The sequence below is a fragment of the Coenobita brevimanus genome, chromosome 18, assembly GCF_032717465.1.
Source record: "Coenobita brevimanus isolate Jiangsu-jjx chromosome 18, ASM3271746v2, whole genome shotgun sequence".
Lineage (NCBI taxonomy): Eukaryota > Metazoa > Arthropoda > Malacostraca > Decapoda > Coenobitidae > Coenobita > Coenobita brevimanus.
Window position 1 is genome coordinate 533,080 of NC_136971.1, and position 27,590 is coordinate 560,669.

The window sequence follows — 27,590 nt, forward strand, 5'->3', positions numbered from 1 at the left end:
TAGGTTGTGTGTGGGGCTTCAGAACCAGGGAAGTGGGTGTGGGAGGCGGGGAGGGGAGAGGGAGGAGCGAGGAGGGAAGGGCAGAGAAGGGTGTAGGAAGATAAGTAGGGAAAGGAGGAAGCGAGCGAGGGAGGTGGAAGTACTACCCTCCTTCTAGCTTAGCCCGTACTGGTTGTTTACTGCAATGCCCCTTGTGCAGTCGACAGGAACAAATCTATTATTACTTTATAAAATTACAGAAAAAAAAAAAACATGGAACGGCTCGAGTGTTCTACTCATGCTAAAGCCAGACGATTGTATTCGGCTGAGAGTGAATACTCGTATGGGGAGCCTGGGAGTGTTAATACTTGTAATATTAACCCTCTTTTGAACAGGATAAGACTAGTATTCAGCTCCAGCAAATGTCGATCTGCGAGTGAGTATTGGCGCCTGAGTGATGCTATACACAACACCGCTCTGAAGCCATAGTCGCGATACAGGCCATTCACGTGATAACCCCTGACCGGAGATCATTGTTGGCCCACTGAGTAAGAGACGCCTGTGCTAAGCTGACATAAATCTTTCCGCGGTGGCTATAACAAAGCAAATTTAGGGGTTAGTTGCTACAATGTGCAAAGAATAATCATTTATGAACATCTTCAACAATAAGCTGGCCCTGTGAGCCTTCAGGGTATAAAATGTAGGATATTTTCTCTTTATCGCTCAGTTCGGTTTTGCTCAATTAGGAGGGTAATAGGCCGGGGTTCAGTTCTCGGTCCTAACATGTTAAGCAAAGGTAACAAATCGCTAACCTCTGAGTGGGCAATAATGTTCAACCATTCCCCTGATGTAAACCCTCATGACCCACATCCAAGTGGAACGTCTTGACCCATTAGACCACCAGCGTCCATTGATTATGTGTTTACCTCCAAACGTGGTAAATGGTTTCCGGGGTTACAGGAAACCATTTAGCTTGTCACTCAGAGTAGTCACTTGAATAAGAGGATGGTGACCGTCCCCACATGCCTTCTGGACAAGCCCCCTGCCCTTCATACGAGTATTTCATGCCTGTCACTCCACGCATCCTCCTATACGTTCACTTCTGAATGTTTTCCACCTTCGACATCATCCCTTCCGTATCATTTTCCAGGGATAGAAATGCGAAGCCGTCGATCGTGGCAGCCAAGTGTTAACTCTCTCACTTCTGTATCTCTGCACAAGAAGATTTTGAACTTTCTTTCAGATACTCTGGGTTAGATGATTATAGTTGTCTTCCGTATGTACATGGGAACCGAGAACTGACTGAATAGCTTTGGCAGCAGAGGTCTTGAGTCAGTGATTGCAATGGTTGTTTCAGCAGTAAATCTCATCTCCTCACACCTACCTGTTGAAGTACGATATGTTTCATGTTTGTTACCACTAGACGCCTTTATTCAGCTTTGGAGAGACATTTCGAACTGATGGAGCTAGATACAGCCTTCATTAACTCCTTCAGTATGAGACATCTGTATGAAACTGAACAGTAAAGAATAGATAAGAAAAAATGTACAGTCATCAACTTGCATATAGATAATCATCAAAAGGCACATGGATAACAGAAAGCTGCATAAATACTTCTGGCACCATAGAAAAGTTGCGTCCATGAACAACTCAACATACAGAGCTAAATAACGAAGAGTGTTATGTGCCGGAGATATAAAATAAAAAGAGACGAGTACCCTGTTCCCTGATGACCGGGAACCACTGTCATAAATCAGACAAGGTTACGAATCTTCATATCCTATTGTTACCCTCTGATCAGTAACTTTTGGCTCTCTCAACGATCTTGGGATGGGATTATGAAACAGGTAAGATCGATTTCCTCTCGTGACTCAGATTTGTTTTGGCAAGACGGACGAGGAGAGCGTAGCATCTATACAGGCCTAATTCTTTCTGTAAAAACATAATGTGAGTCACGAAAAGGAATCACTAGAAAAAAATGTCTGAAAAATCCGCCCTTAGTTCGTATGGTACTGCTCCTTGCTTTGGACTACGGTTGATCTTTTTGATGCTCTGTTTAGTCGACATGTGTTTGTATAGTACCGTAAGTTTCTTCTGTGGTAGTGGCAAGTATATGGTTTGTTCTCTAAATCGGTTTTTTTTCTTGTGTTACCTTTCGTTTCTCGTCCGACCCCCTCTCCCAGGAAATCACTCTATCTGTCTGTCTTGCTGTCTGTCTGTCTCTGTTTCTGCTCTCTCTCTCTCTCTCTCTCTCTCCAACAATATTCCCCCCCTCTTTCTTTCCCTAACAACGTCCTCTCCCTCTCTGACAATGTCTCCTCCCTCTCTTGATAGTGGTGTCCCCTCCTTCCCTCCCTCTCTGCCTGTACCGTTCTCCTACCACTATTGCCTCCCCCCCCCCGCCCTCTTTTCCTGCTCCCCTGCCCATCTCCCTCCTCCCCGCCCTATTTTCCTGCTCCCCTGCCCCTCTCCCCCCTCCCCACCCTCTTTCCCTGCTCACCTGTCCCCCTCTCCCCACACACTTCACACCTTGTTATCGCAGCCACCTTGGGTTCACTCGTAGGGTCTCACGAAGCTTGCAAGGTGCTCCACAATTTTTTTTTTTCCACTGTTGACAGCAAGATAATAGAGGAAGGAAGAATGGTGCAAGTGTAGAGGGGAAGCAGGCGAAGGAAGGAAGGAAGGAGAGATGGAGGGAGAAGGTATGAAGGAAAAAAAGAGATGGGAGGAAGGAAAGAAGGAATGGAGAGGGAGAGGGTATGAAAAGGAAAAGAAGGAAGGAAGGAAAGAGAGATGGGAGGAAGGAAAGAAGAAATGGCGGGGGAATGGTATGAGGGAAGAAAAGAAGGAAGGAAGGGAGGATGAAAAATGAACCTGAGAGATAAACAAGAAAGGATACGCAAATTATCACTGGTTAACTCTTTCATGATTGACGCAATTCCTGTAATCTATTTTAGTTAACACCGAATGGTTATATTTAGCTGAGGGTGAGTCATGGAAGCCTGGGAGTGTTAAAATACATCCTTAAATTCACTCTGATGACCTGCAGTGGCTGGCAGTGTGTGAGTTGAATAAAAGCATTTGTTATCTAGTACGATATTCTTCTGAAGCCACTAATGATTAACCCCTTTGATCAGGTGGCCTATTTCTGTTTTATTCTTCCTTCTACCAGACGCTTTTATTAAACTTTTGAAGCGATCTCTATTTGTAAGGTGGGTCATGAGGCCTGTAGCCAAGTTTTCCAGTTCGAAAAGTCTATATTTATGTGAACAAAACCGCAACGAAATAGCAGGAGCATCTAAAAATTATGTCCCCGGACTGAGAGGGTTAAACACTTTGTAGGACCTGACGTCACAAAAGTATTCAGTTAGTGCTAAGGCCAGACGAGTGTTGAACTGTTGAAGGCAACCCCCATGCCGACGAAGGGCCGGTGTACATGTGCGATATTGGCGTTACACGTTGATATAACTTACATTTTAAGGCAAATCATGGCGTTACGAGACAAAGGAATGTGTTTTCATTTTAAGTCTCAGATCCACCTATATTCAGTCCTCACCGACCCCAAAGCCAGCTCTACAAGACGTTATGATATTTACAAAGAAGGGAGAAAAGGACCTGGCCCAACCTGACCCAATCTTCTAACACACCTGCCTATCTTAATTTACCTCGAAACAATTAGGTTAGGTCAACTTAATTACTGGTTTCTCGTTTTTTGATTGTTTATAAAAACATCCACGATGTGCTTGTCACTTTTCCTTCGATGAACCTAACAGAGACAAAAACCGTACAGGTGTACGAGTATATCCAGAACATTGATCGCGGTGTGTGGACCGTGAAGTGTTCGCAGATAGTGTGAGAGAGTCCTCTATTTTAATTAAGGCAGCAAAATATACATACGTGCGGTGTGAATATTCTGACACGTAATTAATCAATAATAACAACAAATAACAATATAATATAACCAGCAGGGATGATAGTCACATAAATAAACAGAGGAGGGAGGTTTGACAACTCCGCCCCTGTACCAGTGGTGACCAATCACGTACAGTCTCCTTCCTCCACCATCCCGCCCTCGGACCAACCACAGACGTGCTGGAGATTGGATCGATTTGGTGCTCTGACGACAAGACAACGGAGAGGAGAGAAAGAGGGAGGGAAAGAGGAGAGAAACAAAGAAAGGGAGAGAGAGATGGCACAATCAAAGCCACAAAGTAAATGGCTGTATGGGGAAAATGAAAATCCAGTCTATTTGCTTATGCACGCTTCCCCTTTCCCCTGTGAGCAGGGCGCGCAGACCCCTACTTCTGTCTCAACTTAGGGGCGAGATCCAGTAGCTAATAAACCTGCAAGTAACTCTCTTTGGTAGCTCAGGGTGGCTTTCATAATAATAGCAAAACGCGAGGCGAGAATCTTCACACCCATTTTGCGTGCACAAACAAATCTACTTTATGAGAGGGATTACTAAGTTTGTGAATTTCAGGGGCCAGATGCGCGAACAAACGTACGACCAATTTCCAGTCTTAACTACGATTTGTTTTGCAGGGTGGACAAGTAAAAGGAGGGTGCAGGCTCTTATTTTGTGCTCTATTATGCCTCCCAAAATAAACTTATCAAAGGAAAATTATAGCGGGTTGCATCTGTTTTACGCAGGAAGACCAAAGAAAGGGAAGCTCAGAACTTCCCTTCGTCTCGTGTTTTTCCTACACACACACACAAAAAAAAAACAGTTTGATTTACGAGATGATGATAAGTTTGTTCGTCAATTTCGGGGCTGTTGCAGCTCTTCCAGCGATTTATCCTGCCTGCTAATCTTAATAATTCTCGTATGTTGCTTGTATCGCGCAATATCTACACAGTTTGCATTAGTGACATACAAGAGGATATCATGGTACACTAGACAAAATAAATCCCCGACGATGGTTTGCTACGACATCACCAAATCCTCTTATAGAGTACTACCCTGAGTCAGTTCCGTACCGTACAGTACTTACTCATCATAGTCCCGTTCTCTCTCTCTCTCTCTCTCTCTCTCTCTCTCTCTCATATAGACAGCATTACCTTTCTTTCACTTCTTCATTCCGCTTTCCACACTGTTCTATTCCCTTTCCCTCATTCAGTGTAATCCAAGTCATTTCAATATCATTCATTTCTCCCTCCCCTTTCACTCTTTTCTCATCCACCCTTTCTCCCCGCTCCCATTCTTGCGTGTTCTTTGATCCTTCCTTCAGTATTCTCCCTTTAATCTAGTTTTTTTTTTTTTCATTTTCATCTCTCCCTTCCTCTTCTACTGCTCTCTTTCATTCGCCATTTCTCCTTCCATCTCTCCCTTCCTTCTTCCGTTGCTCCTGTCTTTCACTAATCTTCCTTCCTCCCTTCCTCGCTTCTTCCATCTTTCTCCCCTTCTCTCATCCCTGCCTGGCTTCTTCGTCTATCCCCGTCCTTATTTTATTGAGAGTGGCGGTGGTGTAATCTGAAACACACTTGGCCTGCAACCGATAAATCCTGGGTTCGATTCCCGGGCCATAAGGCGTTTGGACGAGGTTATCTTTACCTTTTTCGTACCTTGAGATGAAAAGGGGATCTGGGTCATGAATTCGACGGTTGTGTGTCTGCCGAAATGACCCTCGTGCAGTTGATAGGTGCCGAACTAAAGCTTCTTCTTCTCTGTTATAAAGCTTATCAACATTCTCCCCGGCTTCCTAAATAATTTTCTGTATTCTTTCATTTACTCTTGTTTCCCTCCACTGTATCATTTCTTCACGATGGCTCTCTCCCTCCCTCTCTCTCTCTCTCTCTCTCTCTCTCTCTCTCTCTCTCGGGGTAATGGGGTGGCGGAGCGACAAAGAGGGTGAAGCCTTGGCGGTCCAGACACAGATTGCTTCATTTACAAACACCTCTTGCAAGTTCCTTCAGAAACTGCGTGTGTGTGTGTGTGTGTGTGTGTGTGTGTGTGTGTGTTGTGGAGCATGTCGTCAGCAAAGCAAATCGAAGACTCATCAGTTCCTCTCCATTTATTTCTGCTCCTCTGTCAATCCAGTCTAATTATCTGAATGCTTCCTTTAAACATACAGTGAATAACTACCCAACTGGTCGCTGTATTTTTTTTTCGGCTCTCGGTTTTGCGTTTCATGGTCGTAGTGGCATATTATATTTTCCTTCTTATATATTTACTCTTTTTTTTTATACGTTGCCTTCAAATTGTTTTTATCACTGGCTATGTTTCAGCTAAATATTTACCGGTATGTACTGTATCGTATCAATTTATGCCATGTCTAGTTTTTTTTTTTTAATTACTTGGTTATTTCTTTTAAGCTGGTGATGCATCTTTTTGTAGCGTTTTCTTCCCTTTCCAAGCGACTTTATTCAGCTTACGACAGGTTTTCGAACAAGAGGTGTTAGATGTAGCCTTGACTGATCACTAAATGGGTACGATTTCTAAGCTTAGGTAAATCGTCCTGATACAGCAAGAATGAAATAAATATGATGACTTGGACTGAAAGAGTTCATAAACTGAATATAGTCTAGTACTGAGTAACCGCTACAATATCCTTATCGTATTCTTTTGGTCTGTTTGCATTTGGTGTGAGGGTTGGAAAGACATTCGAGGTTTTAGGACTTTTGTAATAATTTTACACACAATCATGAGACGACTCATTGGTCGGCTGTTTTGAAGTGATTATTTTCGCCCTTTTTTTGTGTGATACAGTGTAGTAAAATTCATATTTCCATGATCTAGGTACGGGTTTGAGTTCTTGGCATTTCATGAACACCTCCTTAGGAGAATGACCAAGTCTCCACCAATGGATGGGGAGAGACAAGGTGGGTCCAAGGACTAGTTTCTGGGAGGGGGGAGGGGCACCGCTGCAGTGTACATACATTGAATAATCTAAAATTTTAATTAGATACGCCAATGGGAGGTCCACGGATCTTACTGGGTATCCCATAATTCTCGTAAAATTCTCATTCCTTTTTTGTGTGTTATCATCTGCCTTATCCACGAGCTACAAGTACTTACTTAACCATAAAAACCTTGCTGGCTTCTCTCACACAACTTGTGGTTGTTTTCTACAGATCCACTCCTCCCTTCCTCTCCTGAGATCTATTTTTCTCTGTGTGTGAGTTTTGCTTCTCAACATTGTGTTGTCTTTTTCTTGAGTTAATCTGTTCAGTAAATTTATCTTCTCACCATTTAGCCCTTTCCAAACTCACATCTTTTCTTCGTTTCCTACGAAAGACGATTGTTCGCTTCTGCAAATTCCACCAGCATTTCGCCCTCAGCAGTCTGGTTAGCTTCCCATTCCAAAATTCATAACAGTACTGACCATTGCATTTGTCTTCTCTCCTTTTGCATTAAAGGCTCCCATCACCAACTGGTACTGGGTGTTGTGAGTTCAGTGCATCTTCATAAAACCGACTTTATTTTCTTTACTTTTATAGTTTGATGTTGAAGCATATAGTAGATTATATTAATTTTTTTCCCCTGTATTAATTGAATTCTTAGGCCTACTTACTGTTTAATTTATACCAAAATTATTCACTACTATCACAAAGTGCACGTTGATAAAAAATAATCCTACATTACCGTCCTTCCTTTTCTGTTTTCTTCTGTGGCACAGTATGTGATATTAGGTTATATGATTGCCTTACCTGGTCTTCTGGCTTAACTAAGACCTATGCTATCCTAGTTTACAACTCTCACTGATCCAGTAAGAAGAGTCGCCAAGTTTACATCACTATCAGAGTTAAGAAGTTGTCCATTCCGGTGTTCAGTTTCCAAAGGTGGAAAATCGTATCCAGGAAGTCTCAGGATCCCTTGCTCCTGATCAGGTCTAACTGCCGCCATGACCAGTTGCTACATCATCGCTGCTGGGGGTATGGGAACACGGATTGGTGGGACATATCATAGTGGTTTAGAGAGCGGACTGCACCGGTACTTGCAACACAGGTTCAAGTATTTTGCGAGCACAGCACACTCCGTCTGGTCTCCGACAGTGAACCTGCCTAGTATGGTTACACCTGACTATTGTAGCTTCACTGATCATGGGATGCACAGTTTCCTTCGTCACGGCAGTGTTCCTTCGAAGAGGTAACCAACTCTGACCTAACCTACCCTATCCTCACCCAACAGCCCTGCCTTACCAATTAATTCAGGATGACTTAGCTTAGGTTAGATTCAAGTTAGGTTAGATTAAAATAGGTGATGTGTTTAGGCCTAGTTAGGTAAGAATAGGGTTGTTTGGTTAGAAGATACTGCTTTCTAGTTTTCAGTGTTTTCTAAAATGACTCTAACGTGTTGTGGTCACTTAAGAAAAAAAATGCGCAGCTCACTGTGTCACTTTTCAGTCTTTGGATCCAACATATTCACACAAAATGCTGTAGTGTATTGTCTTGAGACTAATTCCCTCAATTTTAAAGATAGCGATATGCTTCATTAATTGAGTTTTAATGCTGTATTGTCAATATAGTTTTGACAGACATGCTTAGGTAATATGTATGAGAGACAGAGAGTAAAATATAGCAAATACGTTATATGTTTAAATTTGCCACATCTCTTACAGGCGTCATCACTGGTGTTTTTACGAGGGTGCGAAGATAATTGTCATTATACCCAGAAAGGAACAAAAACAAAGAAGCAAGCAAGTACCAGTCTCATATACCTGGCGTCTTGCGACGCAGGTAAGATTCACAATGGTTGAGTAAGTGAAACGGGACGCATACAACATCAGCATCACTAATTAAGAAAAAAAGCAGAAAAAAAAATCAAGATGGATAGCTGCTACGTACCTAACAACCCGGCGTACACAGACTGCTGGCGTCCGTTGTCCCCTACGTGTGGACAACCTGCCCTGCTGACACCATTACGCCCACTCACAGCACCCAGCCCGCCCCTACACCCACCGCCCGCCTACCCACCCCCAAGATCACCCCTGCAACCTGCCCCACACACGGACGACTTTGGCACCCCACGTACCCCGCCTGATGCCCCCACGGACGCACTGTACACGGCCACACACATGCAGACTCAACCTTCGTCCGTGTCATCGTCCACGGCCGCCTTCCCGCCACTCTTCGATCTGGAACCTCTGCCAAATTTCGTCACACTCTCTCCTCATGCGCCTTACAAGTAAGAAAATATAGAACATCAGTACAGTTCATTGTACAAAGGGATATCAGAAAATTTCATTTATAAAGAGATACTGATAAAACAAAGCTTATGGAGGGATTTGAGGCTTAAAACAAGATAACGTGGTAAACCTTCAGACTAATGTTTTTTACAAGAAGGTAAATATATATATATATAATTTCAATATAAGTGACTGAAAGATAAACCAGTTTGACTCTAAAAACGGATCATCAGCAAAGGATATCATCACGTTCACCGTCCTTTCTCCTGTAGTTCCGTGGTGACATTGCTTAAGCTTATTAGAATATTTGCCATGTAATTACAGTAGTTACAATGCTACTAATAAATCAGATGACCAAAACTTGCACAGACTCATGAATTATGAGGGGTTCAAACCAGTCTGTCTTCAGTAGCATCTAACCTACGTATTTGTTTCAATCTGTCGCTTACTCGCTTGCCTTAATTCCCAGTGCTCTTTTTGCAGTATACTGTGTTGCAAAATTCTGCCGTATTAGTTTAACTCACTACCGCAAACTGAAGTGCTTCTTAAAGGTTTATACCTCAGCCTACCATCCGATCCGATCTAATGAGTGTTGGGAGTGTCACACACACACACACACACACACACACACACACACACACACACACACACACACACGAACTGAAACTAGAAGAGGACGAACTGGGAATAAAGGTGCATGTAATGCCAGAGTCGCAATCTTTAGATTATTATATACTAGCACAGGATGATCCGTTTACTGCATCCCGGCCTGGGCTATCTTGTGTTTTGCGGGGACTGCTCAATATGCTGAAGTAAGAGCGCAGAGATTTTGGCTGTCTCATGATACTAATAATCAACCATTCAGTCATTGAATGTAAAAAGCAAACATTATAATGCATGAAAAGGGTTATGAGAAATAGAAAATTATTCTGGGTAGACATAAGGAACTCTGACTGAGCCGTCCTCGCAACACACGAAAATTCAGCAGCTGAGGAACAAAGGGGGCGCAATGTATGGACCATCGTGTTCCGTAATTCCCTCGTGTCCGCAGGTTCATCTGTAATGTATTTCCATACAGAATTCTCCTCTCTTGCTTCTACTTCTGTCTGTAGAGTAAATAGTGCCACTGTTAACCGTGGACACTTACAACTGACGCATTGTATATTTCATTCTTGCTGCCTCCAGAGACGACGTTTTACTTAGAAGAGATTTTTCGAACTGAAGGGTTGGGTATTGCCTTACTTAACCCCTTCAGTGCGAGAGGCCTAACCTAAGTTCAATAGAATCTTTTGAAGGTAGCAAGAATCAATAAAACTACGATGTCAAGTAGTGCAAGGGTAAAACAATATATACACAGCTTTGGTGGTGGGTGTAGTGGGAACTGAGACGGTAGATCTTAACCTCTTTACACCGAGGATGTCACCTGTACTCTATTCTTGCTGCTACACGATCTGATGAAGCTTAGGAGAGTCTTTTTCGAACTGAAGGGGTTAAACATAGTCTTAAAAAGCCCCTTCAGTACGAGAGACCTTCCTAAGTTGAGCATAGTGGTAAGAAGAATGCATAAAACGCATCATCGGTTCGAAAAGGTTACTGTTTCCTTGGTACTATAATCTTCTCTGTACAAATGAATTACTGAATACGCTGTATTTAGTTATAAGGCTCAAGTAGAATATGATTTTTGTACTGTTGCATTTTACAGGTTTTGCTTCTGGGAATAATAAATAGTTATCAACACCTACATAGTTTTTTATGATATGCTCCTTAGTGCCAGATGCTTGTAAATTACGCATACAGTAGTAATTACTAGGCATAAGTACCATACTAACATGACAGTAGAAGACGGTAAGGTGTAATGTGGTTGCTCCCATCATGTAACATTAGTTCATACCAAGTTATATACATGACCACGACGCACACCCTTCCGCATCTGCATCTCACTCTAACTCCTGTAACTATAATCCATTCCAAATCAGAATTATGGTTACGGGTGGTGGAGTTAGAGTGAGGGAGTAAAGACCGGTCTGTAAGGGAGTGAGCTGCGACGGAGTGTAATTCTAATTTAGAGTGCATTATACTACCATGAGTCTTTTTTCATAAAGAATGGTTACTGTAACTTGTACTGGGCAAGTAATGGTACAGGTATAGTACGGGTATGGTACAGGGTAAGCTTACTGAAATTAAAATGAAATTAAATGATTGATCGTAGTAATATAGTTCATTCAATAAGCTTAATCTTAGTAGAGTAATATTATTACAGTCAAGGCTGCACAGTTGCGGACATCAATATCGAAACACTTCAATACAAATATTAACAGTGCTGGAAAGCGATGCCTGAGAGTGCCATTTATATAACCGGGCATCCCCGCTGCCCATTTTTTCAAACTTCCCTCAACTTCCTCCCTCTCCCCCACAAGGAGGGTAGTGGACTGCCGATGGCCAGTTTCATCCTGCAGCAGTAGCCCACCTTGTTCACGTCCAGATGAGCATGACACCAAAGCAACAACAACAGCAATAGAGACAGTAAACAATGACTGTCGAAACTCAGTAATGTGATCTTAGGAACCTAACAAACTTTTCGGAATAATGCGTGTAAGAGGTTCGTTACTGTCCGATAACAATTTGGAGAGATACTGTTGTCCGCAACTGTACTTGTTGTCTCTCCCTTTGTCTCTATTTTTTTCCCTCCATATATTTAGGTATTTTACCAATACCTGATATATATACACACAGTATATATATATATATATATATATATATATATATATATATATATATATATATATATATATATATGCTGTATACAGTATATGTAGTGTTTGTGTGTGTGTGTGTGTGTGTGTGTGTGTGTGTACTTGTGCAAAACAGTGTAGTGTAGCTATGGCGTGGTGTGAATGTATAATTAAAATATCCTATCAGCAACAAAAGTCTTGTCGCTTCTTTCTCCATGGACACTGCAAATCAGTCTGGTGAATCTGCAGCAACTGACACACGTGGCTTTATGACAAAACCTTAGGCCTGCTGGATGCTGGGTGGCTAGATGGGTCTTGTTGAAGCTTTCTTGGTAATTCATTATGCCTGTTACACCTTGATATTCCCTTCTGTCATGCATTTTTAGTACCGACATGGTTGACCTCTGTAACGTACAAGAGGGTAAAAAAGGTGTAATATGTAAAATAAATACTACGGAAGAAGTGTCAGGAAGTCTCCTGTGCCACCTGGATTGCAGTATCGTATCATTTACCCCGGATTCAAGACTAATTTTCAGTGTAAAAAAAAAGTGGAGAGATGACAGAATATTTGTTGCCAATAGTTGCCAGGGACAAAAGTTGGCCTATTATTCCACTGCTTCTACCACACACTTAAGATAAACCCATCACATTCCTCCCTGGCGCATCATATCAGAGAACATCATTCTTGGGCAGAGATGCATACCAAGCCCTTCTCAGCTAGTACTGCATAGGAAAATGACAGGCAGAAGTGGTTTAATACATGGCGAACTTTTGTGCTCGAGCGTAGGTCATCTGACTGGCATACCCTCTTTATCTCCACGTCACCAGCAGGGACGCCAGTGGTATGTTGGGGAAGGAGAAGGGAGACCACATGGCTGACGTCCTCCTCTCCCTCAAACATGCAGTGGTACATCCTCATCAGGTTTGTGAATCCCCACCTCCTCCACCGCCTCCCCCACCACACGACCCACACCTCACCCCTCCACCCCTACCCTCCACACACGCACCTATTACACCCCCACCACTACCTCCTACACACCCACCACTCCCACCGTTTCACCCACCTCCACCTTACTCCCCTTCCTCCTACCCTATTTATCCTCACACTCCCACCTACCTGCCCTTAGCTCCCCTCTCCGCCCCCTCACCGCCCCCCGACACAGCCCTTCCCGAACCGGTCCTACCCATCCCCGTCCCGTCCCCGCCCACAGACGCCCACATGACCCCTTCCACCACACTTGGGGACCCCGTGGTGCTGTCGGATCCTGTCGGAGCCACCACTCCTCCCCCCTCGTCAGGCACCCAATCCTTAGGCTCCGTCGGTTCCTTATCCTTCGGAAGCACTCTGGGTTCCTTCTGCGGGGGTGGATTGGCTCCCCTTGGGGGTCCGTTGCCTTCAATGAGTTCATCCGGGTACTCTAGTCCTCTGGGAGGTCCCCTACTGCCTCCGCCGCCGTCCCTGTCGCCATACTCGTCTTACCAGCAGACCCAGGTAAGGTGGTGACAGTAGCCTCCCTGTGCCAGCACCCTGCAGTACATCGGCAGTAGCGTTGTACAAGTATCACGTCAAACCAATATACAGCCCTTCACCCAAATTGTTACTTACCTCTCACTAAATGAGTCGTATTCGATGTGGCTCTAGAGATTTCGTAGCACCTCTTCTTTAGCGATTTGTACTCCGCATTACACCTTAGTATCTTTTTGTTTGTGGATGGTGAAACGATATACACAACCTACAAGAGAATGCCGAGGTGTAATAGTCAGAATAAACTGCTAAGGGAGAGGTACTATGAAGCTTCCTATGTCACCTAGAATACGGCCAAATGTGCGGTATTGCTAAAGCATTTTTCTTCGTCCAGTAAATCATGGTACAATCATCGTACTGCTTCCGTCCTTGTAATTTCCCGCCAATAAATATTGTATCAGCTTCCTAACATGTAGCTACACCAGAGTCTAATTTTACAGTACAGAGTAAACAGTAGAGGCTGATAGCTTTGAGAAAAATTTCCTCTAGCTTTGCAGTATTTCAAGAGCATTTTGTAGTACTATTGCTGCACGTAAGATCAGCAGATTTCATTCCTGCAAAATCATTATCCAAAAGTAAACTTTCTAACATAATGTAGCACTAGCAGTGGTTCACAGAGATTCAGTGGCATGCAAATAATAGACTGTACAATCATCCCACCGTTTACGCGTTTGTTACTTACACTTCTCTTATATATTCGTGTGACGGACTCAGCAGTGACTATGACCTAATTACTCTAACCTGGCGCAAAACTGACATCTCTCCATCTTGAGCGCTGAGTTGTAACACAGGATCAAAGGTAGAATATGATGTTAGTCATGGACATGTGCTATGGAGAGACGGAGGGTTGCAGCACTGTGTTTCTTTGCTAATGGGCTATGTGAAATAAGTTGGAAAACAACAAAAAACTAGGCCAGGTAAAGGTGAAAAAAAGTATTATTTTCTACTTACGCGATGCTGTCTCTGTGTGCGCGGCCTTGAGTATGCCGAAAACTCCTCTGATGTTTACAGTCTGCTACATCATGGTAACGTCACGGCGTCCCAGTATCACTAGTCCTCTCTTTTTTCTATCTATCTAACTATTACCAGACGCCTTAATCCCGTAAGGGGTGGCCACAAACAAATCACCTGCATGTCACCCTGTCCCCCGCCATTTTACTGCCCCTCTCCCAGCTCACACCTTCCTCTCTTATATACCTCTCCACTCCATCCCTCCATCTCATCCTTGGCCTCCCCCTCCCTCTCCGCACCTCCACCTCACTCACGTACACTCTCCTCGTCAGTCTCTCACTCTCCATCCTCTCCATATGGCCAAACCACCTCAGTGTGTTTCTCTTAACGCTTCCTATCACATCCACATCCACATCGCAACGATCCTTCACATCCTCATTTGTAAGTCTGTCTCTCCATGTGACTCCATAGGCTCCTCTCAAATAACTCATTTCCACTGCTTTCACTCTTGACTTCTGTCCCTCCAGCAAGGTCCAAGCTTCACTTTCATACGTTAGAGTTGGTATCACACTACTGTCATGTAGTGACTTTTTCACTTCCATGATCACTTCCCTGTTTTTTGTCACTGCTTGCACGTGCAAAATCTCGCGTCTGGCTCGGGAGAGGACAAAATCTCGCGTGACAGGAGAGAGAAGCAGAAGGGAGGAAGGGAGTGAAGATATAATGTGATAAGCTGTTGGGAATGAAGGAAGAGAGAGGAGGGAGGAGACGAGGAGAGGAGAAGACGGATAGGACAAGAGGGAAGAATGTAGAGGGGAGAGATGGGAAATTTTAGGGGAATATCCATCTGTGTTACTCTACCCCATCTTTGGACTCAATTCAGTTCGCTTTATCTGGATTTGTTGTTCAGTTTGCCATCTCGACGTAATTCATCCAGGTTTTGCTACTCCATCCAGTTTCATAACTCGGCTGACTTCCATATCCTTCATATAATTTTTTTCGACACTCCAGTATCTGTGACCAATTGCAGATTATCAAGTTACGCATCTTGGTTGATTTCTGCTTCCTGAATTTAATATGGCTTCTCGTGATACCCCATTATCTCTGGCCAGGAATGAACTACACGCATCCCTCTTTCATCCTGCTGTGTGTCACCACGATGATACATCTCCACTCACTTTGTCTCCACTCTTTCCACCTGCACTCACACGTCCTACCGGTGTGGGCTATAGTCGAGTATCGCAGTCAAGTGTAAAATTCTGTATATAGAACGTAAAAGAAAAAAAAGAAGTCTGCGTTGAGCGACAGAAAAAACTATCCCGAGACGTTCAAAGGCCCGCTCCAAGATGTTCTACAGGAAATAACACCTGCAAGTACACACCACAGGTTATCGGTGTACTAACGAACAAAAGCACCGGCCCACAGAGTATTATCCAAATGCTTGCATGGCCAGTCTACCACAGGGTTGTGTTTGCTATACTTTTTTGTTTTTGTTTTTGCGAAGAAGAAGGAACCAAAGGCCGTGGGCCCTCTATTACTGTTCCTTCCAAGAGAAAAACAAAATACAGGAGAAAGCCAAACTACTCCTGGGTGCACTGTGGTGCAGGCAGTTGCAGGATCATCCCAGAAATGTGTCAGTTTAATCCTGGTAAGAACCAAATTATTTAATTTAAGCTTCTGTAATGTCACTTTTTTCTTTGAACCCGTTTTACCTCTGAAGAATAGGTTATATCCTTAAAAGGCATACAAGTAAGCAAGCTGGGTTCATACAGGGATGTTCTGGCTCGAAATGTGGTTAACCTGTCAGCTTTTATATGACGAGGGGCCAAGCTGCGTTTGTGTGTGTGTGTGTGTGTGTGTGTGTGTATGGAGAGCGAGTAAACGGGGGGATGATTGTATTTGCACTGGTTGCAAGCGACGATAAATAGCATTACTAATAAACACTGAATACAGAAATTACAACTAACGCAACTTTTCTCTTCAGCGCATCATCACCAGGGCCTTCCAGGAACATACAGCAGCTAACAGTATTAATAAAGCGCCTCTTACATAAGCATAGGCGTATAATGACCTACTTATACAGACAACTCAAGTCCATATCTCCTTAACATCATTACACCAGATTTAGTGACTAACAAATTCTGCTTCTTAATATCTTGTTCCGCATACTAATAACTATAGCGACAACGAAGCCTAAGCAACACAGATCATCTTCAATTTAACTTTCATGAGTAAAGCTGGCGAAGAAAACTCAATACCAGAATTTAGGGGTCGTATCCTTGTGGACTTGGGAATTTTTAGCACCTCTTCCTTAGCGATTTATTTTTCTCGTTCACCCAGCCATCCATAATCCAGCCCCCTCCTCCCCTCCGCCTTTTTACCTCATCAGGAGCGTAGTGACCCGGGGCTAGGCTACTTAGTCCGGATATTTAAGGCAAGGGTGACCAGCCTCATTTCTCCTTGAGTGGCATTATGTGAGCAATAAACCCGAACTGCTCCTCGTATGTAGCGCCCTGACCCACCGGACCACCAGCCTGTCTATTTTTGTACATTACATAAATAACTTACAAGAGAGTATTAAAGTGCAATATGGGGTGAAATAAGTTGTTTAGGAAGAGGTGTTAGGGAGCATACTTGGGTCGCATTCTAGGTGGCATAGGAAACTTCGTGGCATTTTGTTCTTAGCGATTTATCTAGCACCACATCGTAGTATTCTCGCATGCGGTTTACATCGTTTTAAAATAATCGTATCAGTAAAACACAAGATGATATTATGGGAAAACAGGGAAAACGAATCACAGAGGAAGAGGTGCTACGAAATTTCCAAAGCCACTTAGAATACGATCCCTTAAGTGACGAGAATGCAGGCCCAGCTGTTTCATACAAGCAAGTGGTAAATAAAGCGGTAATACAGGTAGGGTCTATTGTCACCACTTTATCTGAGGTATAATTGCATGCTACGGTACAGTTCGTGACTCCCTTCACTACCATCACGTCTTCTATATTCCGGTGTAAATCTTGGTACCTGTAGACGATAATATTTGGCTTAGGAGGCAGTTCTGAGAATAAATGTGCTAATGAGATGCTTCGTTAATCCATTCAGTGCGGTGACGTGTGCTCTAGTTCATTTCTGTAAACACCAGGCGATTTTACTCAGCTCTGGAGACACCTGTTTGTACTGAAAGGGTTAAAACACACGACGGTGGCATACAGTACTTAATCAATCCCTACAGTAAAGCTTTGTAGATAAATAAGAAGAAGCTGGTAGTCGTAATAAGTATTTGGTAGACTGGTATGGCGAGTAGATTATTCTTCAGTAAAATAAGAGAAAGCCAAAACGAATTTCGGTTTAAGTTAGAACTGTAATGATTAAAAAATGTTGTTCGGTTAGTGTGTGTCTAGGAATTTGCAGTACTGATCTCGACAATGTACGTTCAAAAATAAGTTCTAATATTCCACACCGTCCACTTCACACCTAGGACATTATCAGTTATTTTCATCCTTGACCCATCATATCAGAGAGAGTTATATATGTCAAAGAAAGATGCCAGTCCTCTGTCAGCTTAGGCATGCTGACGCCCTGACTACAAATTACTAATGTGGAGTCAGTCCATGTAAGGGCGTTTGCATTTTTTTTTTTTTTCAGAGGGAATGGGAAATTGCCTGGAAACCCTCTTCCTTCCCACTTGATGGATATAACATAAAACTCTTAGCTTTTAGTGTCTCATATTATTCTAAGCATCAACAGGAAATTTTTGAGAAGACCTCTGATGAATCATAATATAACTTCATGCTATCCATTCCTTTCTCTCCACTTCCTCTCTGCATTCTTTGTCAAGGACCTTTTTGTTAATAGAACACCCTTCCCCTCCGTTTTTAAAATGCTGGTTACGCCCCTGCCGCCAATGAATGCAGAAGATTGGAATTCTTAGAACAACGTTGAGCTAGAGCTGACATCTTCACTCGTTAAACATTGTTAAAATTAATATACCACTCACTACCACGCTTTCCATCAATTACTTATTACCAGTTGTTTTTAAAGAGAGTGTTATATGTTTGAGGAGAGTGTCACACGACTTTGAAAAAAACAAGCCGTGAGAATTGCAAAACCTGGAAAACTGTAAAGATGAAACAATTTCGATGAGACGAAATGTGCATCTTACACAAAGGAGTTAGTTCTTAAATGTGTGAATATTTTATCAGATGGTTAGAGACTGCGTTTGTGGTTATCAGAAATACAAAAGGATTAATCGATTCTTTCATTTTCCACCCCTCTTCCTTCCTACTCTCTTCCCTACCACTCTCCACTCCTCTCCCATTCACACTCTCATTCCCTGTGCTGTGTAATGACATTCTTTTCCACCATCCGATTTCCTTCCTTCGTATTTCACATTTCCGATTTTTTAAAATTCTGTCTGCCCTGATTTTTCATTATTCTTTCCCTTCTCCATTCTCTCATGTAAAACCATTATTTATTCATTTGTCATTTTTGTATGTTGTAATTCCGTGCGCCCTTTTCTGTTCTCTTATTCCCTACCTCCCCCCCCTTCTCTCTCTCTCTCTCTCTCTCTCTCTCTCTCCTGTTATCTGTCCTCTTCATTCTCATGGAATCTTATCTCCTTATCTCATACAATTTCTCCCTTCGTTCCTTTTTCTTTTCCATTCTTTCTTCACCTTCACTATCTTCTTCCGTTTCCTTCCTTCTCCTCCCCCTTCCTTCTCCCTCTTCCCCTCCCTCCCTCCCTCTTCCCTCCTTTCCCTCCCTCTCTTTTCCCACCTTCCTCTTGCTTCTTTTTCCTCTTTCCCCTCATTCCCTCCTGCCTCTTCCTTCTTCACTTTTCCGTCCTTCCCCTCACTCCTTTTCTCTGCTTCCTCTCTCTCCCCCTTCCTTCCTATTTTCTCTCCCTCTTTCTTTCTTGTCTTCTCACTCTTCTTCTTTCGTATCTTCATTATCCTTTGTTCTTTCCTCACTCTCCCTTACCTCCGTAATTAAAATCTTACCTTTTTATTTCCTCTCTTCCCTCCATTCTTACGCTTTCTTTCCTTCTTTACACCCCACTTCCTCCCACTCCTCTATTTATCTGTCTGTCTCACATGTACATTTCACATTCCATTACCTTCCCTATTCCATCCTCTCCTATCCCCACCCCAACTCCCTCCTTCCACTTCGTCCCCCTCCCCCTTCCACAGACTCTACCTAGCATGATGGGGGGTATGGGGGGCGGGGGTTGCTACTCAGGTGGGGGCTACCAGGACCCCCCATCGGCCTACCCCTCCCCCGCACCCCCCCACCACGTGTTCCCGGCCATGAGCGTGAACGTGTCGATGAACATGACCATGGGTGTGTCCAACGTCAACATGGGCTACTCGCCGGAACAGTCGCTTCAGCATCAGGTCAGACCAACCACACACCTGTGCAGAGCTTCTTGTACACTAGCAGAGGAACACCTTGTATGCATATCATTATATTATGTGTATATACTCTCAGAGCCGAGTTCACCTCAATATCATGTCTATCAGCCACTTTGTTCACTGATCAGCTATATTTTTATGTTGTGTCAGGACTCATTTAATCACTAGTTTCCAAAGGCCTCTATTTATATGTAGATGTGTAAATCCCTACATCAAAATACGGTGCGATCATCTGTTTGGTACAGTCACTGCCTGAGACGCTAAGTGTATATCCTGATATCATCATTTTTCGATGCCTAACTTGAGTCAGTTAAAACGTAACTTCAACAAGAAACTGTTTGAATAACTTAAAACATTAACAAGTGTTAAAATTATTTAACCTTACTTACTCTAATAAATGTTCTAACTGGTAGAAAAATCAGGAAAATTGTGTGATAGGCATTTCTGTTTTAGGTCTCGAGATTGCATCAGAATACAACATTATGTAGAATTTTATCTTAAATTATCCCGAGGACATGTCACCGACCCCTTGGGGTAGTATTAGCACTGCCATCCCGTGCACCTGCATGGCGGTGTCTCGTTTCCACCCAGGTATCTCACTAGACCTTAATATCCACCATACCCCCACGGACTCAGTCCTAGGATGGGGTTCAATTTTTTCATTACCTGTTCAGTACCAGGACACTTTTTTTTTTTCTTTTCAGCCCTATATCGGTATGTATATAATTATGTATGTATGTACCTTGATCACAACTTAGGCTTCAAGTTGTGGCAGTGGTCCAGTCCCATCAAGTAAAAACAATCCAACTTTATGATTAGGACAGTAGGGCTGTATTGTATGAAGAGGTGTTGTGGGATACTTCGTTGTACCTATCCCTCAGCGATTTATTCTGCACATCACATTTCAGTGTCCTCTCGTATTAGATATATAAATTCCATGAAAAGTAGAAGACCGAGGTGTACTAGACATAACAAATCGCTAAGAATGAGATGCCACGAGACTTACAATGCCGTCTTGGCCGATATTCTTGTGAACTATAAGGAGGCCTCTGAGCACTTCTTGCTTGGTATCTGTTTATGCATATGGAAGGTTAACATCCCTTTGTATGCTATTTATGCGATATGTTTTGATGTTCTGGAGGTATAAGAGACACAGAAGAGAATACTAGCGTGATATATGCAAATGAAGTCGCTAGGGATCAGGTGTTACGAAATCGGCAAAGAGAATTCGGGTTATGAATCTGTCTCTGTTGGTGACGCTGCCTGTACCCCTCTACCTGCAGTGGTCCACGAGCTGTGCGGCGGGTGGGCAAGGGGGGGCCGTGTCCCCCGTGGGCGGAGTTGGGTACCCGCAGCACTCCGCCACCGGTCTCGTCAGCCCCCTCCCTATGTCATACAGGTGGGCTGATGTCAGGTGAGCCAAGATAATTGTACTTCATATTACATCATCTCAGTTTACCTTCTTGTTTTGTCCACTCCTTATGTGATGTCAGGTGAGCTACGATATCGACACTTCAGCTTCCATCATCGTAGTTTTCATTGATTTTTTGTTCCTTCCTCATGTCATTTGAAACACCAAAACTCTGTGCCATTATCGCTAAAACTCTACATCATTATCACCAAAACTCAAGCCCATTGTGACCATAACTCTACGCCATGATCACCGTAACTCTACACGTGCATGATCACCATTACTTTCCATCATTATCACCATTACTCTGCACCATTATCACCAAAGCTCTACATCATTCATCCCATAACTTTATTTCACCTTGCACTTTCTCAGTTTACCTCATTTTATATCCCTTTGTTTATATGTTTCATTATAAGACAGATGAATCCTTGTTATATATCGATGATGTGCTCAAAATCATCCAAACTTTTTAAAATACAATAAATTACAGAATACATAATGAGAAACTGGCAAATCAGCTTTATAAGTAGAAACAGAACTTTAATAAGCATGTATTTTTTAACATACCGTAAATGTGACTGAAAAAAGGAAGTAAATAAAAGAAATATATAACGAGGACTTACTGAAATGAAGCAGTTCCCATTTATTTATTTTTTCCTAAGTTATTTGTACTGTGTTTTAAGCTATAAGTAATAAGATCATATAAACGAGATGCTTTATCAGATAACGTGTCATTGTGTGAATATTATCTAGTGCAACTTCTGAATTCCTAGCTCATACTATGATATCTGTGACCTGTCGTTATGTAGGATAAGTTATGATGTTACACTTGAGAGTAAAGTAAACAGAATTTGAACAGAATATAACTCTGTGAAGAAATAGATGACTAATAACACACATATACATCTGGGAAGGTTTCTAGATATGTTTCCTGATTTTACAGAACCGTATATTACTCGAATGCAAGAATTAGACCCACATATGGAAATAATAAGTACTGGGAAGATACAACAGCTCCGGCCCGACACTGACCCTCTTTGCTTTCCGAAGAGGGTCCAGGGAGGGTCGAGGCTGCTGTTTCTTCTCAATAGACATGTCCATACGTAGGTGTACCTCTTCTCTTTTCCTGTCACTCTGAAATCCCTCAGTCCGATGCCGTATTGTTATATTACATTCTTCCTGCTACCAGACAATTATACTCGTAGTCATGTTGGAAGGGCCCTCAAGAAGTGAAGAGATAATGAAGGATTGACCATCATTATCCCACTTTAGCACTCCCCTCTTGCAGATGGGGTGAGGTAGGGTCTAGAATGCAATGAAGGAAAAAAAAAAAAAGATGACATAGACCTAATCATCAGTAGGTTATGCCCTAGCAGTTTTGCAGTGGCTATGTCAAACCTTGCATATTCGAAAACTCTGTCACTCTGTCTGTCTCTTCCTGTCTGTCTGTCTGTCTGTCTCTCAACAAATCGTCTGAAGGTAGCAAGCATAATTTTAAATACATGTCATCTAGGTGAGGAGTTCAGCGGCACGAGAGATGAAACTTTATGCTGACCTTTGACCTTGTTGCGGATGTGTTCGCAGCGGGTCGTGTCAACAGAGCTACGGCGTGGGGTCATACTCGTGGGGCGGCGGTGACCTGAGATCGGACCCCGCCAGTGTGACCTCCCTGGACCACCGCGACCTGTGTCTTCGCTCCCCGCCCCCCCTCCGCCCCCGGCCCGGCTCACCCCCGCCCACGCTGCCACCCTACTCCGTCAACAACACCCCCACCTCGCAGTGTCAGTATATATTAAAGTAAAACCAGTATTATCAAAACTGTAAATGCAGAAGTATGGACCAGCCCCTTAATTTTTTAGGATATGGACCAGCCCCTTAATTTTTTAGGATATGAACAAACCTCTTAATATTTTAGGCCAATTTCTGAACTGTGATGATGGGAGAACCTGACCAAGCTTTATTTTTCGATGCTGACAACACTCGGTAATGTGGGATGCAGGCTAATTAAATCTAACAAGTACAGGTGTCCCATAAATAGATAAATAAATAAAGCACTAATAAATGCAGAGAAATAAATGTCTCAGTTTTAACCACGCGGCCGTCATCCCTTCACTCCGATGATGTAGTTCCTTTTTTCACTTTTTTTAGGTTTTATTCTGATTTGTGGAGATTTTTTTTTTACATTAGGGGGATTAATTGTGCCCTCCATTGAATCCCTCACTACAGCACGACTCCCCAAAGCTGAACACAGTCGTCTGAAAGTACTGTAGTAGGAATAAGTGCCTTGTAAGTAGCATAGGAGGCTTCGTCGTATCTCCTACTCGGCGATTTATTTTGTATATTACACCTTTAACATTGCTTTGTGTGTTATTTAGATTGTTTTGAAATCGGTACAGTTTGTATCAATAAAATCTGAGAGGATATTGAGATGGAGTGTGTAGAATGAATCGCTACATGAGAAAGTCACGAAACCTCAAAAGCCACTTAGGATTCGACACTAACTGCAAGCATATAAGGATATGGTTTTGCTGCGTTTCCCTTTGAGCTTAGTTGTCAGTGCTGCTTCGTTTGTCCTGTCTCAGTTCCCCCCCCCCCACACACACGCAGGCACGCACGCACGCACGCGCACACACACACACACACACACACACACACACACACACACACACACACACACACACACACACACACACACACTTTTTTTTTACCATATACGTCGTGTCAAGCATAAACATCTCAACAAATCAGAATTAGGTCTAAGAGCATCTATTCAAAAACTTTTTCATAAGATTAGGTCCATTCTTCTCACTTTAGGCCATTTAACCTCTCATGAAAATCGAATCAGATGAACTGGGGAGAAATAATTGTTGTTGCTGGAGAATTATTTTGACATCAGCTTTCATTACACACATCCCGTCCAGCCTTCAGTGGCCATCTTCACAGGGTGCATTACCTTCGCCATGTCCTCAGCCCATCAGGTCATTTAGGTCTATTGGTATCAGTTCAAGGCCATGAAGGAGTAGGTTACATCCAGTTTAATTATTAGATTGTCTTCCTCTATTTAATTTCTAGTCCTTACAAGTCCATCATACCCCCTGAGGTCAGTCAATCCTTTAACTCCAATGACATGGTTCTTCTTTCATTTTTGCTACATCCAGAGGCTATTGTCAGCTTAGCATAGAGACTTTATCTCTCCCTAATTAACCCCTTCGCAACTAGGGGTCCTTCCTAAGTTGAATAAAGGCATTTGGATGTAACAAGAGTATACTAAAAGGTGGGAAGGATATGTTTTGTTAAATATGGAAGTCAAAGGGAACTGTTTACATATTTAAAACGTAATTGCTGAACGTCCCAACTATGACAGAAATTACTGGTACTATGAAAACCCATTGCCGATTTTGTGATACTCAATCCTGATGATTAGGAACCCTTCAAGTTCGATTCTTCGGCCGGCCAGACTCTTGGACGTAATTTGCTTCCCCCTAAATCCTGTTCCCTTAGCAATACAATCGGAAACCTGGATGTAAAATCGACAGTTGCTACTCGTATTTTAGGGGAAGATTTGAACATAGTAAAGCATTGAAAGTCTGCCTCACTGACCCTCGTCCAGTCTAAAGGTATTAATCTAAGTGCTTTTCTCCATAATTTATAGCAAAATTTGCTTCATGTGTCTCTCTTCATCCAAAAGCACATTCGAGAAAATGGATATAAATCGGACTGTTGCGTGTTATATTCTAGGAAATGATTTGGACTCAGGAAAAACTGACTGTCTGCCCTAACGAGCCTCATGCAAAATTCTCCCTAAGTAAAAAATCAGAGGTATGCCTTAATAACCCTTGTACAGTGGATAGGCATTAATCTAGGCCTTACTTCTCCGTCCCTACATCCTTCCCCTAGGCGGCCAGCTGTCTCCCACCCTGAACGCTCTGAGGCGGAGACCGAGTATGATGCTGGGCGGGGGCGGTGCGGGGTTGGCGCCCCCCTGCACAACCCTGGACATCGGCAAGCCCCTCCTGACGCCGCAAGACGGACTCAAGCCCAACCTGTGCCGCATCTGTGGTAAGACGTACGCCAGGCCATCCACGCTCAAGACGCACCTCAGAACACACAGCGGGGAAAAGCCCTACAGGTTAGTGAGTGGCATGTGTTCTAAGGGCGCAGGAGGCCTTTCTAACACCCGTTTCTTAGGGATTCATCTTTTATATATGCCATGATATTCTCTAAGTCAGAACGCACGTGGGAAGAAGCCATATAGGTTAGTAAGTGGCACGTATTCTCGTTGACGCAGGAGGCTTTATAGTGCTCTGCTTTATTTTGCACAAGAGACTTAGTAGTGTCTCTTTTTTAGCAATATAACTTGCATTTTACGCCTCGATATTCTCCTGCCTTTTCATTTCGTGTCAGAACACAGATAGATGAAGCCTTACAGGTTAGCAGTTCATGTTATCATTGGTATAGGAGACTTTGTAGTGCCTCTTCCTTATCATGTATAGGAGACTAGGTACTAACTCCCTATCTTGCCCTTACGCCTTTATATTCCCTTATCTGTAATTTGTTAGTCGTTGGCATGGATTTCGTCGTGCCTCTCCTTAAGCAGTTTAGGTTGCATACTAGGAGTTAATATTCTCTTGTCTATTCATGTCAGAACACACATGGAGTGCAGGAGAAGCCATGCAAGTCAGTAGCTGTTGCACTACTGAAAGACCCAGACTTAGGTTGTCATTATGGACCATCCTCTTTTCCTGTCAAGTCCACGGTAAAAAAAATAATAATAATAATAAATAAAAGAAACAAAGAAAAAGAACAAGCCTAATAAACAGTTTTCTCCGATGACGTATTTTTTGATACTTACAGACAAATGCATTCAACTAGAAAAAGATATTTCCTACTTGAGAGATTTAAGAAAAGTATCTAAAGCCTCCAGATCGACGTCTCTCCTAAACTAAATAACAGTATGGGGAGGTAGGAAGCAATGATATATTATTATATATTATACAATATATTATTATATATTATAATACGTCACCCTATTTGGAGCACCACTAAGATAAGATTTTGATAGTTTTGGAACACATCCCTGACTTTCAGTGAGGGTTACCTGTAATAGTGACCCTTGCAGGTATTATTATTATTATTATTATTATTATTATCATCATCATCACCATCACATTCTTAAAGAAAGAAGTAATGAAAGGTGGCGTATCAAGTTAGCAATAGTAAAATCTAGTGTTACGTGTCCTCTTCATTTTCACTTTCAAAAATAGTTTATTCTTGTTAATCGTCAGTCGATGTTTTTCATGTTAGGAAAGCCCCAACATGCTGAAGTTAATGAAGGCTGTATGTATCTCGTCCACGTCCAAAGGTCCATGATAAGACAAATTAATAAATTCATCTCGAGGTACCAAGAATAAATAAATATACATCATCGGCTTGAAAGTGCTAATATGAAGAAAATATCAGAGGAGAGATTTACAGACAAAGATCAACTCTCTGTCGTAAATCAGATTTGTTCATGCAGGAAAGACAGGGAATGTATTGTTGATTATTACAGTGTCTCTTGTTCTTACTGCAAAAACCAAAATAGGAGGGGAGACTTATTATTGACGCTCTTTATTTATTTATTTATTATTTATTTTAAGGAAGGACGAGAAAAGATGCAGGTTCTTCCCATATCTCTTGTTCTTGCTGTTTCAGTAATCTAAGTTACGATAGAGACTCGAGCCTAAGTCTGTCAGTGCATCCCTCGCCAGTAGCTGTATAGACTGGCCACACTAACAGTGGGTTTCGTTTCAGATGCAACGACTGCAACAAATCGTTCAGCCAGGCTGCCAACCTGACGGCGCACGTCCGCACCCACAGCGGCGAGAAACCGTTCCGCTGCCCCATCTGTGACCGTAAGTTCTCACAGTCGTCCTCCGTCACCACGCACATGCGCACACACTCGGGCGAGCGACCCTACCGCTGCCGGATGTGCAAGAAGGCCTTCAGCGACTCCTCCACGCTCACCAAACACCTAAGGATCCACTCCGGTGAGAAGCCCTACCAGTGTAAGCTCTGCCTCCTACGCTTCAGCCAGTCCGGCAACCTTAACCGCCACATGCGTGTCCACTCCCAAACCTCGTGAGTAGACTCGCATCCATGTCAACAACCATACCCTTTTCACTTTAACTTGGTTTAAAAAACTGACATATCTCCATCTTGACTGCTGAGCTGTAGCAAGAAATCAATAAAGGAACATAGCACTAGTCGCGAAGAAGTGCTATGGAAAGGATGTAGAGCCATAGTATTGTTCTATTCTTCCATCGAGACACAGGATGAAAGCTGGAAAAAAGGACGAAAATCTAGGCCAAGTTAAAGTGAAAGAACAGCAGTCACTACCACGCACCGGACTGCAGCATACCTGACGCTCTAGTTCCTCCAGAGGCCAGTGTGGTTTTTTCACGATCCAACTC

The 27,590-nt window shown here is 42.9% G+C and overlaps 1 protein-coding gene across 1 annotated transcript; it reads left to right on the forward strand.

Annotated features, from left to right (window-relative positions):
- Nucleotides 1–8,744: 8,744 nt before the first annotated feature.
- Nucleotides 8,745–27,305, forward strand: LOC145391368 (uncharacterized). Its single transcript, XM_080265965.1, has 7 exons — nucleotides 8,745–9,103; nucleotides 12,665–13,328; nucleotides 19,503–19,706; nucleotides 21,008–21,138; nucleotides 22,723–22,919; nucleotides 25,036–25,267; nucleotides 26,932–27,305. Exons 1-7 carry the CDS (start codon nucleotides 8,745–8,747, stop codon nucleotides 27,260–27,262), a joined length of 2,118 nt encoding a protein of 705 aa, XP_080122091.1. The 3' UTR covers nucleotides 27,263–27,305.
- Nucleotides 27,306–27,590: the final 285 nt, after the last annotated feature.